Source organism: Harmonia axyridis, chromosome 3, assembly GCF_914767665.1.
Source record: "Harmonia axyridis chromosome 3, icHarAxyr1.1, whole genome shotgun sequence".
In the NCBI taxonomy this organism is placed as follows: Eukaryota; Metazoa; Arthropoda; class Insecta; order Coleoptera; family Coccinellidae; genus Harmonia; species Harmonia axyridis.
The window spans coordinates 59473677-59492162 of NC_059503.1; the positions used below are offsets into that span (position 1 = coordinate 59473677).

Here is an 18486-nt window from a genome sequence, read left to right on the forward strand (position 1 = left end):
GCATTGAACTAATAATACTGGTTTTATTGATTCTATGGTACTATGATTAATTGTTTTGGTCTATGATTCGTTGGAATGACCTAACCTATAATTTTGAGTTTCGAAATAAAATAATAATATTTACAATTTGCACTTTTCAATTCTACCTAAAATTTAACGCAACAATTGATTTTCAGCAACTCTTCAATAGATTTCCAAACAATGGCTGACCGTTTAACACAATTGCAAGATTGCATCAATCAGGTGAAACTTTTTTACTCCTTTTTAGTACTAGAAACACATCAATATATTTTTTAGCAAGCTGAGCATTTTTGTAACAGCATAGGAATTTTACAACAATTTGCCCCACCGAGTAAATTTCCAAATTTTGACAGAACTGGTTCTCAGACACCCCAGCAACAGTCACAGGAGGACTATGTACAGTTGTTTACATCTTTAATAGCTAGATGTGCAAAAGATATTGATACTCTTATTGAATCATTACCTAGCGAAGAAAACTCTACAGAACTGCAGGTATATAGTAGCTAACTATGTGTGAAAAAATTAATAAAACTATTTTACTTTCAGTTACAAGCTTTACGTTCTTTAGAATTAGAAAATCAAGATGCAGCTGAAAAACTAGAAGCTGTTGTTAGAAGAGGACAAAATTTATTGGAACATATTCAAGGTGCTTTAAGTGAAATTGCTCAAGCTCAACTTGATATGCAGCACCTGGCAAAAAATATGAACAACTTCAATCAGAATTAATGTATCCTAATATAGATTTATTTATGAAAAAATGTAACTTTCTTGTGTACAAATGTTTTTCTCGTTATAATGATAACTCCCTTTTTTCTCTTATTACAATGAAATACCTCACCAGTAAAAATCTGTCAATTCTGCAGCATTATATTTGCTCAAGAAATTCAAAAAATGCGAAGTTTTTCGCCGCAAATACTAAAAAGGACAACCAAAAAAAAAAAAAATTTGAACATATTGTATATTTCGAAAATACAAATAATCTGACCTGTAAGGTTTAAACTGAAAACCAAGGCATTTGCAAAAAATATTAGTTACTTGAAAGTAAGCCCTACAACGAATTACTTTTCCTTGACATAAATTTCATGTTTTTTGAAAAGTTGCAACGTAGTATGTTAGAGCAGGTCTCAGTTCTAGCAAATTTAATTTTACTTTATTAAACAAAATTTTATTCGTTTCGATAAGCTGCGACTGAATTCAAATTTACTAAAAAAAAACTTTTCATTAATTAGACTATATATATTATTATCATTTATACATGATCATATGTTAATGCTACTATTATCGAATTATTTCACTTCAATTGAGCAAATAACTTAGGTGTAACACAATGGTCAATTGCATGAAGCAAGTCTAATAGTTCTTCAGCACAAGTTTCAGTAGTATGCTTCTTGGAGTTAACTCTGTCAGAGCATTGCTGTAGTATTTCAGCTAAATGTTGACAGTGTTCTGTTTCTCTACATTCCGCCTGAAAATAGATCAGAATTAATAAATTTTTCAGGTTATGTTGAAATTTCAATCCTACCCTTAAAACTTCTTGTGGGTCTACAATTTCTTCTTCCTCGGCCTCTTCTTGTGCCTTTACTGTGAAGGACCTGGTTAGCTTGGAGAAAAAGTTTTCGAAAACCATTTTTTTTTCAGTATCTTTCTCGGAACTTGCGTAACCAACTCAATTTTCTTTGATATTACTTTTTTTCACAGAATATGGATCGTTCAATGACCACCATAGAATTTAGATAATCTGTCAAGTTGGTTTAAATTTCTTCGAACAAGTTTTGAGTTCCGCCGTAACTAATTTTCCTGATTCAAAAAGTTATATAAAGTGATCAGTATGTTGCCAATTATTCTAACAACTATAATGAAAAGTCGGAATAATTATCCATAATTCTGAAACAAAAGTCTCAATAATTATAATTCTGAGATGAAAGTAGGAATTATAAAAAATATCCGAATTGTTTCAGTAATGAGTAGATGCATTGTTTAAATTTTTAAACATTGGCAGATCTATGATACGATCAGATATCCGAGATCACAGGGACATATAGAAGGATATTAGAAGGGAACACGGAACCCCTTACTCCTCAGAGGAATGAAACACCTTTGTATTTTATTCCTCTGGTTTCTCTACCAATTATTTCACCTTTTTTTCAACTAATTATTGCTCTGTGTTACAAGGAGATGAGCTGATATGACCCATTTATGGTAGTTTGGCTTAGATGTCGCACCTACTGTTGAATCCCAATTAGTAATTGCGGCTTACATTTTCTTACTACGAATTATGAAAAATATTAATCAGTTGAAGTTATAACCCAAGAGTTGCATATTGCTTTATGCTTAATATTAAAACAAACTAAAATCATTATAGTAGATCGACGGAAAATAGTTCATTAATTACTTGAGTAATCAAAATGAATAACCTAGAAAGTTCTGCTGACAAGTTTGTTTTTGTTAGAATTATTTGTATTTCCCCTAAAAATTTAGCAATTATTAATTTTTGAAGAAGTGCTCTTCAGGGAATCAATTCAATGTATTTCGGAAACGAAACTGTTCTCTATTATTATGACAGTGAATCTTTCTAAAAAAAATCTACAACCATAAAATGTCGAAAGAAATAAAAAAGGAATGGGAGAGACCTTGGACAACTGAAGAAATTGTCCAACATGCTGATAATTGGAATTTGGCATGTGATACTGCTCTGTTGCATACATTAAAAACATTTGGTGATGTATGTTTATCCATAACTCAAGCCAATTTGGCAATTTCTTCTATTAAGACATGTATTCTTAATTTTGGATTTTAAAGTATTAAATTATTGCAATCAACAGAATTTATTGGAGAAAGCCGAGAATGTCAATGAAAGAATTCAGAATCTCAGTGAGAATTTGAACAGAGTGCATCTGCAAGTTGACCTGGCTAGGAATGAATTGAGTAGTCTGAGAAACACTCAATTTGTGGAGTGTAGAGTTTATGAAGATGATGAAACACTTCAATTGGAACAACAAATAAATGAAGTAAATTATTTCTTCCAGTTATTTAGAGTATCAAATTGGAAAAGAAACAGAGATAGAAAAAGTATAATTTTGGAAAAACGTTAGACATGTAATTTCATCTTCTGAAATAAAAATTCATTTTATTCTTGAGCACAGTAAGTGCAACTCTTGAAATCTGAATATAGGAGTTACAAAATGAATAATTAAATTGTGAATCTGTCTATACATTTCTAATAAATATTCAGCTTTTAAACCTCCAATTTATCAGAAACATTTTCTATTGTGAAATAAGTCATCATCATCATTTTCATTATTTTGATAAAGAACATAATTTTCAGCTGAATCTTGAATTGATATAACAAATGCCTATTTGTTTTAATTTCTTCAAGTTTTATAGAATGTTTAATTTTTACTTATATTTCTCAAATAATTAAGAATATATTCAGTTACATCACACAATTTTTTGCTAGTGATATTCTCCTGAAGAGTTTCATACCTATGGAAAGAATACAAAGAGATTATTCCACAACATATTTTCAACTAATGGCGGAGAGAGGCTGATGTTTCAAAAATAAATCAATGTTCCTTTTCCAAAAATATATATTGTTCTGAAAAAAAAAAATCCATATATGACATATAGTAATGTATTGTTGTATATATTATTTTAGGAGGTAAACAATGTGCCTGAAGAAGAAACTATAGAAGATTTTAGAGAAGTTGTAGCTTTAGGTTTGGAAATTTTGGATAATTTTTATGATAAAGTTGATATAACAGTGAGTGATAGTGAGGGAGAAGATGAAGATGGACCTAGGTTGAAAATATTAAAAAAAAAATCTTCTTGTTGTATGAGAATATATTTTTTTTTAGTTGTGTTTATAGAAGAATAGATCCTTATATTAACCGGAGACTTCCACTAGTTATTGGTTCAGAAGAATGGCACAAAAAGTGGCACATAGGATTAGAAGAGACTGATAGTGAGAATGAAAATTCTTCTGAAAAACTAAGTGATTCAGAAAAAGAAGACAACTTTTTACAAGTGAGTTTTCTTTTTATATTATTTTGCTTTTTTACATCAATGGAATGAAATAACAGTTTTTTATTCATTTGATATAAATGAAATGAATTAAATGTTCTAAATTTTCTTATAGGTTTCTGAATAAAAATTATGAATATTTTAAAATCAATAGGGTCTTGGAAATTTTCTTTAGAAGTTATTATATTCAATCTTTCGTGTTTATTAATCAATTATTGTAACAAGTGTTTCTTATTTTTCTTTCATAAAATTTTGTTTCTTCAATAGGACTATAAAAAGTTCACTAGTAAAAAAATGTTCAATACTTCCAAGAATTCTTATGGTTTCATCAATCAAACAAAATTTCATTGAAGAAAAATAAAAGTATTTATGTTTTAAGATCGCCATGAAAAATGGTTTTGAAAAACACTAAAGTTGATTAATAAACACAAACAATTGTTTAATATCAATAATTCTGATACTTAGAGAGTTAATCAATGAAGACAGAAACAAAAACAACCCCATAATAAGTACATGTTTTGATTGGTTGAAGATATTGAACCAATCGAAACTGTTCAGTTTAGATCACGCGATCTGGCTTTCCTTATCATTGGTTAAAATTCAAACATCTATATCCTTTCCCTCGTGGTCACGAAACATCTATATCCTTTCCCTCGTGGTCACGTGACCCTGGACTAAATTTTTGCGCTGCGCTCAAGGGCGCTTCTATGTATTAGATTTTAGATCATTGATATGTACGAATGAAATTCGGATCCAAGAGGAATAACCATACATATTTCATTGAAATTGGTGTAGTAGTGTTGTAGAGATTTTAAGCTACCAAGGGTTTCAGGTTATATGCAATGTATATCCGAAATGAATTAGTATGGAACCATTTATGATCTAAACCGGGATAATCCTAAAACTTTTATTAGAATCCTAAAATTGTTGAAGTGAAAGTCAAGCCTGTTACAATGACACAGAACTGAAGTTTGAAAGCTTTTTGCAAGATTATTCTAAACCTCGAACAATTTTTGTTTCCCCCTAAAAGCAACAATAACCAAAGAAGTACATAATTGGAATATTATTCAATGATTATTTGCATGATTTGTTGCTTAATTTTTCAAATGATTTAGCCATTCTATTCATATCTATTCTGAATCCGAATTGTTTGGGATGGTATCCCATTCAGTGCTTCTGTTTCATTCAATCTTTTGCAACTGTTTTTCTAAGAGCTGACTGTAGACTTATTGGTCTGTTATTTTATGAGAGTTTTTCTTTTTTCCTGGCTTATTCAACTTTTGCAGTTTTCCATATTTTTGGATAGTGTTCTCTTCTCATTACTCTATTGGCGATATTTGTTACCGCCGCTGTTCCACTTTTGAAACATAAACTTTACTATTTCATCCTTTCCAGTAACTTTTCTGTTATTCAATTTCTTGATGACTTTGTTGATCTCTCTTGGTGTTGTTGGATTTGGAATGGTATCGCAATCCGGTGGTTTCAACATCAATTCTTCAGTTTCATCTACTTCTTTCAAGTCTTCGTTTTCATTGTCCTCTCTGTAGTTAATAGTGGCTTCTCGGTCTATTGAATCAGCCAGAGCTTCGGCTCTTTCTAGAATTGAGTATGTCATCCCACTTGCTCTGTGTAGCGGTGATATTACAGTTTTTTCACGCCGTAAGCATTTTTGCATCTTCCATGCTGAATGGTTTATGTTGTTCAGCTCTCTGGTTCCATCTGTCTGTTTTCACTTCTTTTAGAACATTTTTTTAGCATTGGGCTGTGTTTATTCAGGTCTTTTTTATATTCTTCTCTATTTGAAGTTCTGTGGATATTCCTGATTTTTCTATTTCTCTTCATCAGCTCCCTTATTGCTTTTGGGGTTTCACTATGTCGATGCTTCGGGGCTGGCCTTTTGATTAATAATAATTTCCTTTATTCATGTATAAACATATAACAATTAGCTACAAGGAAAAAAATACTCTGAAAAAAATTTTTCAGAAACGCCCTGTAACTCGAGAACGAAGCAAGGTATTTACGATCTGATTTCTGACATTGTATCATTTCGAAAAAAGAGATCGGGGTTCTTGAAGATTTTTTCTTATAGTTCTCTAGATGCTTTCATGAGTATCGAATTTGGGATACTCTGTGCAGAGCAATACCTGTTTCCATGAGCAGTGGCTGTTGCCCATATATTCTTCAATAAAAACTTAATTTTTAGCTTTCAATTTCTCGTCATAAACGATAATTGTTTCACTGTAAACAATCATCTTTGTTAATTTTTACGGAAGAAGGAGAGTTTCTCCGAAACTTCTAATAAATTATATATTATACCAACACTTTCATTAGAAACCTGACGTGGGAGCCAGGTTTTCTTGGATGCCAACCCGTTTTTAATAATCGGTAAAGGGTGTTTTTTTTTAAACTATAGAACTTTAAATTGCAATAAAACAACGATGGATTATTCGATTGACATGAATTTTATTTATCCGCAAGATAATCTTGTGGCATAACATTTTAAATAGGATTTCTGGCATATGACCGCCATGGCTGGCTCGGATGTAGTCCAATCTGGACGTCCAATTTTCGATGACTTTTTCCAACATTTGTGGCCGTATATCGGCAATAACACGGCGAATGTTGTCTTCCAAATGGTCAAGGGTTTGTGGCTTATCCGCATAGACCAATGACTTTACATAGCCCCTCAGAAAGTAGTCTAGCGGTGTTGAATCACAAGATCTTGGAGGCCAATTCACAGGTCCAAAACGTGAAATTAGGCGGTCACCAAACGTGTCTTTCAAGAAATCGATTGTGGCAAGAGCTGTGTAACATGTTGCGCCGTCTTGTTGGAACCACAGCTCCTGGACATCATGGTTGTTCAATTCAGGAATGAAAAAGTTAGTAATCATGGCTCTTTACCGATCACCATTGACTGTAACGTTCTGGCCATCATTGTTTTTGAAGAAGTACGGACCAATGATTCCACCAGCCCATAAAGCCCACCAAACAGTCAGTTTTTCTGGATTTAACGGTGTTTCGACATACACTTGAGGATTAGCTTCACTCCACATGCGGCAGTTTTGTTTGTTGACGTGCGCTTCATCGCTAAACAAAATAAAATGGACGTAGTGCGCGATACGTATTCCGCACAGAACCATTATTTTCGAAATGAAATTGCACTATTTGCAATCGTTGTTCAGGCGTGAGTCTATTTATGATGAATTGCCAAACCAAACTGAGAATAAATCACTTGACAGCTGTTAAATCGGTCGCCATCTTGAACAGTAATGCCACCTTAAAGTTATATACCTCGAAAAAAAACACCCTATATCGGGTGTCCCAAGGTGAGTGGCCTATTAGATTATTATGGAAACTATTGATGGTAAAGATTTCAAATTTTGTGGATAGATATTTGGCCATGTAAGGTACATTTTTGAAATAATTTCACATTTCCAGTGTTGCCGGATGTATGACAATTTGGCAACAACTTTGTTATTTTAAATGGGACATCCGGTATTTCTATTTTTTATGATACTCCATAAAATATTAAATCTATTCACTCTTACTTTTCCATCCCTATCTTTAACGGTTTTTGAGTTATTAATTATTTTTCGAAATTTTAGATCAAATTGGCGTATTACGAAAATGACTCTAGTTCGCTCAATATTTGAGATTTAAGTCTGAAATTTTGCAAGTCGTTAGATATTGATTTGATCTGTGTAACTGCTTTTGAATTATGGTTGTCAATAATACAGGACGGACCGAAAAAAATCATCATTTGCCAAGTTCCAAAATTGTAAAAAAGTCTATTTTTTCAAATTAGACACCTAGTTTATTTTTCAATTTTTGGAATCAGGACAACACACTCTACAATTTTTCTTTTCACGTCCCTATACCTATCTCAACTGGATTCCGAGTTATATGCGTTTATTAGATTTCACATTGATTCAATAAGCGTTAATTTCTTTTGTATTGTTATTTTCTCTATGTCGTTCATAGATCGATATATCAATGAATCAGTTCAATCCATAAATTTCAAAATAAACAATTATTGCCTAACAGGTGTTTTGTTCCGAGGTTTTTCTATAAATAATGGCTCAAGAAAGATTTACACATATAACGCATATAACTCGGAATCCAGTGGAGATAGGTATAGGGACGTGAATAAAAAAATTGTAGAGTGTGTTGTACTGATTCCAAAAATTGAAAAATAAACTAGGTGTCTAATTTGAAAAAATAGACTTTTTTACAATTTTGTAACTTGGCAAATGATGTATTTTTTTGGTCCGTCCTGTATTATTGACAACCATAATTCAAAAGCAGTGACACAGATCAGATCAATATCTAACGACTTGCAAAATTTTTGACTTGAATCTCAAATATTGAGCGAACTAGAGTCATTTTCGTAATACGCCAATTTGATCTAAAATTTCTAAAAATAATTAATAACTCAAAAACCGTTAAAGATAGGGAAGAAAAGTAAGAGTGAATAGATTTAATATTTTATGGAGTATCATAAAAAAAATAGAAATACTGGATGTCCCATTTAAAATAACAAAGTTGTTGCCAAATTGTCATACATCCGGCAACACTGGAAATGTGAAATTATTTTAAAAACGTTCCTTACATGGCCAAATATCTATCCACAAAATTTGAAATCTTTACCATCAATAGTTTCCATAATAATCTAATAGGCCACTCACCTTGGGACACCCGATATATGCAACAGGCATTTCAGTTATTGATTGTTTCTCTCTCGATTGAACTCATTCTAATTTGTAATTTAGAAAAATGCTAATATTGACATGAATGCTATTATAGAGAAAGAAAAGCAAACATGTACATTTATAGTCTTTACATTATTCCATTTGATATGCTCAGATGACCATTGGGGTTTTAATTAATTAAAATTTTATCTTGATCATAATTACATTCATAATGAATATTTCGAAACGCAATTAGATCTATTTTTCTATCGGGTTAAATTCGAAACAAACAAATCTTCCACATGTTCATTTTAGTTTGTTTCTCTATTTCTAATAATTTACCTATATACCTAGCCCACTCTTAGATTCGTATATTCTTTATTGTGTCAAATGTGTTGTTTCTTATCAAGTACTCTGAATTCGTGTTCTGATTTATTCAATGTTTCTCAGAATGAAGATCACTCAGATGTAAGTTCGGAATTCTCAAATTTCTCTGGTTTGAACTCCACAAAGGTAGGACCTTTGACTGTCCCAACAATTAATACAACAAATCAGGATCATTCTACATCTGCAAGTGAGTCAGATAATTCTTCAGAGCCAGTAAGTAATTTTTGTGTGATATTTTTGGGTAAACTAAACAAAAGTTGTGTTGCGGTTTGTTATTTCCAATAAATCAAAAAAATTAAACTTTTATGTAGGTACTGTTTCTTCTTTTTGATACAACATAAATGAATAAAAACTGATTTTTTTGGCCTTTAATACGTGATCTCAATACTTTTACATAGAAATACCAATGTTATTTGGAATAATTAAAAGAAAAGAATAAGATATCAATTTTTTTTGAAATGGTGTATGTTGGAAGTATTGTGGAAATAATAAACCTAAATATAATATAAGCAAAATTTTCAATTTTGAAGTCTTTACAGACGCCGAAAAATCTAAGCTTTGCTGAGCAGTTGGCTGCAAAATTGGGAAATGTAATAAGAGAAAAAGAAGTTCATTTAGAGGAATCTGAAGTTAATAGGCGTCCTGTTCAGAAGAAACCTAGTGATTATGGTATATGATACACCAATTGATATCAACAAGTAATATTAATATTGAAATATTTTTATAGGTGCCTTATTTTCTAATGAACCACCTCCTTTGGATGACATCAAAGAGCAAGAAGGTATTTTTTCAGGGGGAAAAGGTTTATTTGATGATGATGAAGACGATGATTTATGGAATCCAGGTAAATTTCGAATCGTTTATTCTTAAATTAATTAATGTATAATTTACTTCTGCCTAGTAAGAAAAGCCAATTTTACATATCAAATCAGCATAGATCCATCACATAAAAAAAAATTAATATACCTATAATATAAAAATGAATCATTAAAAAATAATATAACATAATATGTCTATAGCTTTTCAGTATTCATGGATAGAGCGATACAATTTAAATTTTACTTTAATAGATTAAAGTTTCCTCCGTCAAGTCCCTCTCATTTAAAAGTGTAATTTTTGATTTAGGATGTTAAATTTCTTTATAGTGCGATTTGTTTATGCTCTATCTCTTTTTAAGTAAACGAAATTTTAATCTCAAGGTCACTAATAAGTCAAGTTCAAGTTTTTTCAAAAATTCATATGGTAATGGTGCTAGAATATATGAAATTGCCTATTTATTCAGAGTTCCAGATTACTTTACTACTAGTGCCAAATGGCATCAGCTTCAAGATGTTTTCCTTTGAATAACTATTACATATTATTATCTTTGCAAAAATCACTTCAAATGTTCTAGTTGTTGATGACCGGCAATTTCTAAACAATGGTAAAGACTTCCTCTGGTACATCTTTCTCCTAACATCCCTCAACGGAAATTTGATTACGATTTCAAGTTATTTTCCTCTTAAGTTCTGCTATATCCAATGGTGTTTTGTACACATTAGATTTTAAATGTTCCCCCCACAGGAAAAAAAATCAAGTTAAATCTGGTGACTTTACGGACGGTGGTACATGGAATTGCTGATGAAACAACACTCGAAATGAAATTTGAATTTTTGGTAATCAATTAATTGAATTTATAATGTAATATTTTCTTCAGGTAAAGCTAAAATACCCCAAAGTAAACATTTTCCTATTGAACAAAGGAAACCTGGAAAATTTGGAAAGTCAGATAAGGTAGTTACTTCTTCCATATTAATATTATTGCAGTTTAGCTGTTTATAAATTCATAACTGAATAAATTTAATGTAATTTCAAAGGGAGTAGGAGGATATTATTGTAATTGAGTGTTTTTTTATATGATATTGAACAGAACCAAGACCTTTTCGATGATGACAGCGATGATGATATTTTTGCCAGTTCAAATTATACTGTTCCTACACAAAATAAAAAACCTTATATTCAGGCCAATAAACCTTTGTTACCTGCTTTTGATGCAGAACCTCCGCTATTGGAAGAGCAAACAAATACCAAAGAAAATAAGGTAAATATTTACAACAAATAATGTAGTGAACAATGATTTGATCCATTGTCCATAATTTCAGAAACCAACAGGTGGAGTATCAATATTTGGAAAATCTGATATCTTCCATCATCAAAACGTAGGAAAAATATTAAAACAGAGAAAACGCAGCTCATCCGAATCTTCTAATGAAGATGAAAACCATGTCCCTACAAAAGAAGAAATTAAATCACCTGTCAGTAGTACTATTAGTTTTGTTGATAAAGGGATGGTCCCAAATATACAACACCAACATTTTTATGAAAAAACCATATCTTCAGTGCCTCAAAGTAACGAACCAAAAAAGAAAAAAAGTGCGCTTTTTGATAGTGATATTTTTAGTGATGATTTATTTTCAAGTGTAAATAAAAGTCCATCAGGTTTATTTGAAAAAAGTGTTATATTTTCTGATGATGAAATCATGACACCTGTTTTGTCTGAAGGGTTTACTTCTCAAGAAGATTCATCAAAGAGTAATGATAAAATAGGTAAACCTAAAAATCCATCTATTGGAAATATAACATCACCTGAGACACCAAATACAGAATATAACTTTGGAAAAAATTTCAAAGGTAGTACAAGTTCTTTATTTGATGATATGAGAGTTAATGAAATTTCCAAGCTCAAAGGCCATATAAATGATGCTAAAAACCAAAATGAAATTAAAAACGACTCCAAAAAAAGTGAAAAAATTGGAAAACCTGATAGTGATACAAGTAATAAAAAAACAAGTTCAAGTCTTTTTGATGATTTAACTGATGTTGATGACCTATTTTCGGAAATATCAAAAACAAATCATGATTCAAGAAATGAGAAAACAATAAGTTTTTCTTTTGATGATAATGAAGATGACGATTTCGATATATTTTTGGCGAAAAAGTCTAAAAAAGTTGAGACCTCTATTGATATCCAAAAAGCTACGAAAAAGGAAGAAACCAAAGAGAAGAATTATAAATCGAACAAAATCAAGAATCCAAGCATAAGTCTTTTTGGGGATGATTTGGATGACATGGATGATTTGTTTTCACAATTTTCAAAGAAAAATGATAAAATACAAACTTTGAAATCGGAAATATTATCTGAATCATTTCAATCTAATTCTAAAGATTTATATGACATACCTGATAAAAATGCAACTATAAAAGAAGAAATATCCAAAGAGATAGACAATGATGTAATGGGGGAACCGTCATATATTGCTGAAACTAAAAATTCAAAAGCACAACCAGTAACAGCAGATTTATCACCAAGAAATACTATCATAAACAAGGAAGATGAAATAAGTGATCCAAAAAATCAACCTATTGACAGTACCAAAAAAAAAGGAGAGTCAAGCAAAGATGAGCCTAAAATTTCAGAAATACACACGGAAGAAAAATATCAAGTAATAGAAAAAAATAATAAAAAGCCAAATTTTTCAGCAGATGCTAAAAATGAGGAATATAAAAATTTACATAATGTTCTAAATGTTAACTTCATGGAATCAATTCCACCACCAGATGATGATTGGGACGCTTACTCTGATAACACTTTTGATGAGGTGGATCCTGGAAATGATGGATTCCATAGTCAATCATCAAGTTTATTTGACAACGAACCACCATCATTATTTTTTGATGATACATGTGTTACCTCCAAGGAACCTAAAAATAATAGGTAAGTCTTCATTCAGTTGTATATGTAAATAACTCTAATTGCCTAGATCTTTCTGCCATATTTTGTAATTACTAGGCATTTGAAGGGGCAGTGAAAATCCTCATGTAACTGCTGAGAGATGGTAAAATTGTATATGTACCGTTTCTTCAGTATGAAAACATCTTAATTATGATTTTTGAGATTTTTCAAAATTATTAAATTGAATGTGGCATTTCAGATTGGTTCCTATTCATTCCATGTCTCAAGAGGTATTATCTAGTAACTTTAGCATTAACCTCCCCAGTTGTGATGATGAAGAAGTACAAAATATTTCAACCAATAGTCCGCAAAATGCCAATCCTAAGTACAATAATGACTCCAAGTTGGTATCAGGCAATATTATTACCAATATAAATGATTCAAAAATTATTTCTAATGACAGTGAACATTCTCCTGATTCCAAAACAGACAAAAGAGAGTTACAAATTGAAGATAAAAAAATCAAGACAACTGTTTCTAGTGACATTATATCATCAGAAGATAATAATTTGGTTTTGTCAGTGGATTCTGGGGACAATAAGAAAACCGAAACTGGTGATAGCTCAAATATTGTAGAAAAAAATGAAAAAAGTGAAAATCCTTCATTATTTGATATACCTGAAGCTACAAACCCAAATCAAACACAAGGTTTACTATTCAAAGATGACCTAGATGGAGATCAGACTGATTTTTTGTTCTCAAATATAAAACAGAGTAGTGATGATAGGAACAACAAGATAAGCAAAAACATTATCAGTAATGATAAAAGAATTGCAAAAAGCGTATCATTTGATGATAATTTAGATGAGAATCCAATTCAATCAGTTGTTGCAGCTGATAGTGATGACAATATGCAAAGTAATATATCTAAAATAACTCAAAAACTGCAGCAGATATCTAATAAAAATGAAGAAAAAACAAAACCACTTGGTAAGCTATTTTGAGGTTTCAATGTTAATTGTTAATTTCTGAAGGACGACTGCAAGTTAGCTTCAAGAATACTAAGAGGTGAAATCCAAATTTATCAATGATAATGTAAATTTATACATAAGTATAAATCGGCTTATTGATATTATATCTTTTAGATTTTATTAATATACAAATGAGTTTAAATCATATCTAATCATATTAATTTCAATAATTTAGATATCAAATCGTGAGAATTATATAATTATAAAAATTTATAAATATTTTTTCTTTTTATATCTACTATTGATGATGATGGCTGAATCGAAGGTGTGATTTGAGTTTCAGAAAGAGAGAAATTTCGGCAAGGCCCATAACAGGAATACAGAGACTAGAAATATGTTATCTTAGTGCAAAATTCCTGGTCTTTCTTTTCACAGATCTAACCTTTTCAGCTACATGGCACACCAATTTCTGTTTGAATTTTAAAATTTGTAAAAATCGCAAAACACACCGAGATAAATTGACAAAATGCAGCATGGTAAACAAACTAAACGACTTATCATGTTTAAATATCTTATGAGTATAGAAAATAGTTGTGCTAACACGGGGACGAAAATAATTCTGATAAATAAATATACTAAATTCAGAAATATCGTAAAACATACTCTCACTTTTTTTTAACCTTATTTTACGATGAAATCTAGAAAGTTATTTCTCTAAAAACTTCATTTCATGTTCGTCTTTGAATGTTAATTATTTTTCAGCTGTACCTCGAAAACTATCTCATAACATTAACATCAATGTTGAGGCTCTTCTACCTGGATCAGGAACAGCATTTTCTAAAAGAGATAGAACTCAAATCCCTGATGCGAGCGAGAAGTTATCTAGATCCTTGCCAGCTTCAAGATTTAGCCTGAATGAGGAGTTTTTGATAAAATCCAAAGCTCCAATCACTGATACAAATTCCAAACCAGAATATAAGATAGAAAAATCGATCAGTTTTGACTCTGGTGCAGATATTGAAGTTTTGCAGAGTATCACAAAGGTTAGTTTTTATTGTTTAAAAGCAGGAAATTGAGAATAATGATAAAACTACCTCAAGATGAAAATCATTTCATTTGGTTTCTGTATTAACAGAATGCGCCATCGTTCTAAGGTTGATGACCTTTGGTAGGAATAAATTACAGTTATTATTATTATTCATTTAGGTATAAATAAAAGTTTTAGTTACACTAATCATGTCAATTTGATTTATTCACATAAACAGGACTGAGATATCTCGTGATTGAACATGGAACATAATCGTAAAAATCATCTAGAAAGTCAGAATCTTCCATAAACTAATTCAATAATGAAACAACAACAAAATGAAAAACATGGAAATTCAGTAATGAGCCATAAAAATAAAAAAGAAAACGAATGAATTCCTTTTATTGGAACTCAGTAAATTTAAGATTTAATATGATTTAAAATTCTCTTAGAATGTGTTTCATTTTACAAATTATTTCTTCTCATTCTCCACAATAACGTTGACTCACCCAGAACATTCTTTTGTTGCAGGACAGAGCTAAAATACCAGTTAAAAGAAGGCCATCGTCTAGAAGAGCAAGACAAAAATCTCTTAGAGATTCGATTTCAGATTTTAGGCTAGAAGATCCCATTTCTGATGAGGTCATAAGTTCTGCAATTGAAAAGCGAGATTCAGTTGATGAATCGCTCAATAGTGGAATAACTCGAGATGAACGGTCGTCGGTTAATTCAGTGGATATAGAAAAGGAGGATAAACTTTTGAACCACATGAAAGATAGTTCAGAAGATTTATTCAAAACTATTAGTAAAAGCATAAAAAATGTCAGCCAGGCAACTATTTTAAGTACAAAAAAGAAAGAATTATTTAAAGATAAATTGGATGATTCATTTAAGAATGAAACAACAGTTACGGATACCATAGATGATTTGTTACAAGATGAGAATCTTTTTGGAGGTGAAACGCAGGTATCCAAGGAAATAAATGAAACTCAAAAAGAATACTCAGAGGGAAATACTTCGTATAATATTGAAAAATCAATATTTGTAGATGGTAACCTCAAAATTAAAGAAGAAAGTCCTTATGAATTTTCTCAAAGTAGTGAAAATTATTCAGAATCCAAAAAGTTAAGTATGGAAAAAAAATTGCACAACTTATTTGATTCATCTGACGATGATGATATTTTCAAAAATGCAGTGAAAAAATCTAAAAGTTTTGAAGATAATAAAAAACAAAACAAACCATCGGTGTCTATGATTGGAAAAATGGCAGGCCAGGCTGATAGTAGTTCTTCAAATGTCCAAAGTAAAAAATCGAAATCCAATAATATATTTGATTCTGATGATGATGATGATTTTTTGGGAAATTTGAAAAGCAAAAAAAATGATAAAACTAAAGAAAAAAAATCCATTCTGAAATATCATGGAAATATATTCGACGATATGGATGATGATATTTTTGGTACAAGCAGTAGAGAGAGTGAAACCAAAAAAGGTAAAATTTTCCATAACATCTCATATACTTATCAGATTAGATTAGAGGAAGGACGAAAGATTATCTGACCTTGCATGCGCCTTGACCTTAAGATTTATTGTGCATCCCTGCACTGTTTAAGTGAGCAATATTGTCTCAATGAATTTTGTCACCTTTCTGGGGGCTACATCCATCTCTTGTTCCGACTCTATATACATATTAGGTTAAGCAAGTCTCTGAATGAGTTGTAATCAATAATCACATGTTCAATTTGCGTCCTATTCATTTTCAGTACTAAAATGTATTTTGTTATTTTTCCGCTATTCTTTTTAAAATCATAGTATCAACAAAAAAATAATTTGGGACAAAAATCCAACCTTTCCACGACAAATTGAAGTAAAGGGTGTTTTTTTTAGAGCTATAGAACTTTAAATTGCAATAAAACAACGATGGATTATTCGATTGACATGAATTTTATTTATCCGCAAGATAATCTTGTGGCATTACATTTTAAATATGATTTCTGGCATATGACCGCCACGGCTGGTTCGGATGTAGGTCAAGGGTTTGTGGCTTACCCGCAAGATCTTGGAGGCCAATTCACAAGTCCAAAACGTGAAATTAGGCGATCACCAAACGTGTCTTTCAATAAATCGATTGTGGCACGAGCTGTGTGACATGTTGCGCCGTCTTGTTGGAACCACAGCTCCTGGACATCATGGTTGTTCAATTCAGGAATGAAAAAGTTAGTAATCATGGCTCTATACCGATTACCATTGACTGTAACGTTCTGGCCATCATCGTTTTTGAAGAAGTATGAACCACCAGCCCATAAAGCTCACCAAACAATCAGTTTTTCTGGATGTAACGGTGTTTCGACATACACTTGAGGATTAGCTTCACTCTAAATGCGGCAGTTTTGTTTGTTCACGTAGCCATTCAACCAGTAGTGCGCTTCATCGCTAAACAAAATTCGCTTATGAAAATCGGGAACCACGGCAATCTCATTTTGAGCCAAATTGCACTATTTGTTCAGGCGTGAGTCTATTCATGATGAATTGCCAAACCAAACTGAGAATAAATCACTTGACAGCTGTTAAAACAGTCGCCATCTTGAACAGTAATGCCAACTTAAAGTTATATACCTCGAAAAAAAACACCCTATAGTAGAATATATGTGTTTGTACATTCAATAACTTCATTGAAAAATGTGTGTAGCAATGAAGAAAGAATAACAAATCACATTAAAAGCATTTTTTGTAATGCTTTCTCTATTTATATACAAGATAATTTGTGTAGTTTACAGATAACTAAAAAAAGGACTTCAAAAAACATATATTACTTCCACTTAATCAACCAATAGTCAAGAAATTTTTTCAAAAAACTATGAGTATGGGATAATTGTAAAATTGAATAAAAGTTTAAGTAAGACGATATTGAATATCATTGCAAAGTAGGGCACCATTTCACATCTTGTTGATGAATTAACTTTTCGGTAGTATCTTTTCAAATTGAAATATAAAGTAACTCTTTTCAGTCTTTTTATGAAATAAATTGAATCCTAATATTTCAATCAATTATTTTGAGAACACCGTACCTTACCAGAGTTTATTCTGAGCAAAGTCCACGTTCCTAGTATGTTTTTGTTAGAATTCGAAAGGAGTTCCATTATTACTAAATAAACCAGTTTATCTATTAAATAAATGAACAATGTCGATGCCTACCATAAAATTTGATAATTTGTGCTGTAACGTAAACAAAAAATTCATGAAGTATCTTAAAATGAGACAACTGCAAATGCCTAATATTATTTCATAATACTTAATAATTTTCAGGGTGCCATCATAATTATTTTTATATTTTTTTTCCAGATATTAAACCTTCTGTGATCAATAAAAAACCTTCATTGTCAACTAGTTTACGTAAATTGGAAAATATTGAGGGAAAAGAAGATCCCCTATCAGCACTGTTGAAATGAAAAGTTTATATATTTGTTATCTTTTATCTATTTTAAGAATAATTATTACTCCTATTTAACATTTATCCAATTCAAAATATTTATATATCAGATTACAAATTATTGAAAATTTGTTCCTATTTGTACCTAACCATACAGGAATACAATAAATATTATTTTTACGATAACCTTTTTTCTTCAATGGCCAATTATATAATAAACATTATCGAGT

The 18486-nt window shown here is 30.9% G+C and overlaps 3 protein-coding genes across 4 annotated transcripts; 2 read left to right on the forward strand and 1 right to left on the reverse strand.

Moving 5' to 3' along the window:
- Positions 1–46: 46 nt before the first annotated feature.
- On the forward strand, positions 47–828 carry LOC123675567 (mediator of RNA polymerase II transcription subunit 21). The gene is made up of 3 exons (XM_045610944.1): positions 47–243; positions 298–513; positions 568–828. Exons 1-3 carry the CDS (start codon positions 202–204, stop codon positions 745–747), a joined length of 438 nt encoding a protein of 145 aa, XP_045466900.1. The 5' UTR covers positions 47–201; the 3' UTR covers positions 748–828.
- Positions 829–1236: 408 nt separating this feature from the next.
- Positions 1237–1720, reverse strand: LOC123675568 (cytochrome b-c1 complex subunit 6, mitochondrial). The gene is made up of 2 exons (XM_045610945.1): positions 1544–1720; positions 1237–1486 (listed from the first exon to the last, which is right to left on the reverse strand). Exons 1-2 carry the CDS (start codon positions 1646–1648, stop codon positions 1313–1315), a joined length of 279 nt encoding a protein of 92 aa, XP_045466901.1. The 5' UTR covers positions 1649–1720; the 3' UTR covers positions 1237–1312.
- A 639-nt stretch (positions 1721–2359) lies between these two features.
- On the forward strand, positions 2360–18442 carry LOC123675563 (WASH complex subunit 2). 2 transcript variants are annotated; one of them, XM_045610937.1, is made up of 15 exons: positions 2360–2743; positions 2844–3029; positions 3677–3819; positions 3876–4044; positions 9180–9329; positions 9656–9785; positions 9844–9960; positions 10813–10889; positions 11026–11196; positions 11258–12870; positions 13088–13818; positions 14562–14842; positions 15358–15848; positions 15879–16318; positions 18169–18442. In XM_045610937.1, the coding sequence occupies exons 1-15, from the start codon at positions 2618–2620 to the stop codon at positions 18273–18275; spliced, it is 4932 nt and encodes a 1643-aa protein (XP_045466893.1). In that variant the 5' UTR covers positions 2360–2617; the 3' UTR covers positions 18276–18442. The 2 variants fall into 2 exon arrangements, with proteins under 2 accessions (XP_045466893.1, XP_045466892.1); XM_045610936.1 differs by having other exon boundaries at positions 2368–2743; positions 15358–16318.
- Positions 18443–18486: the final 44 nt, after the last annotated feature.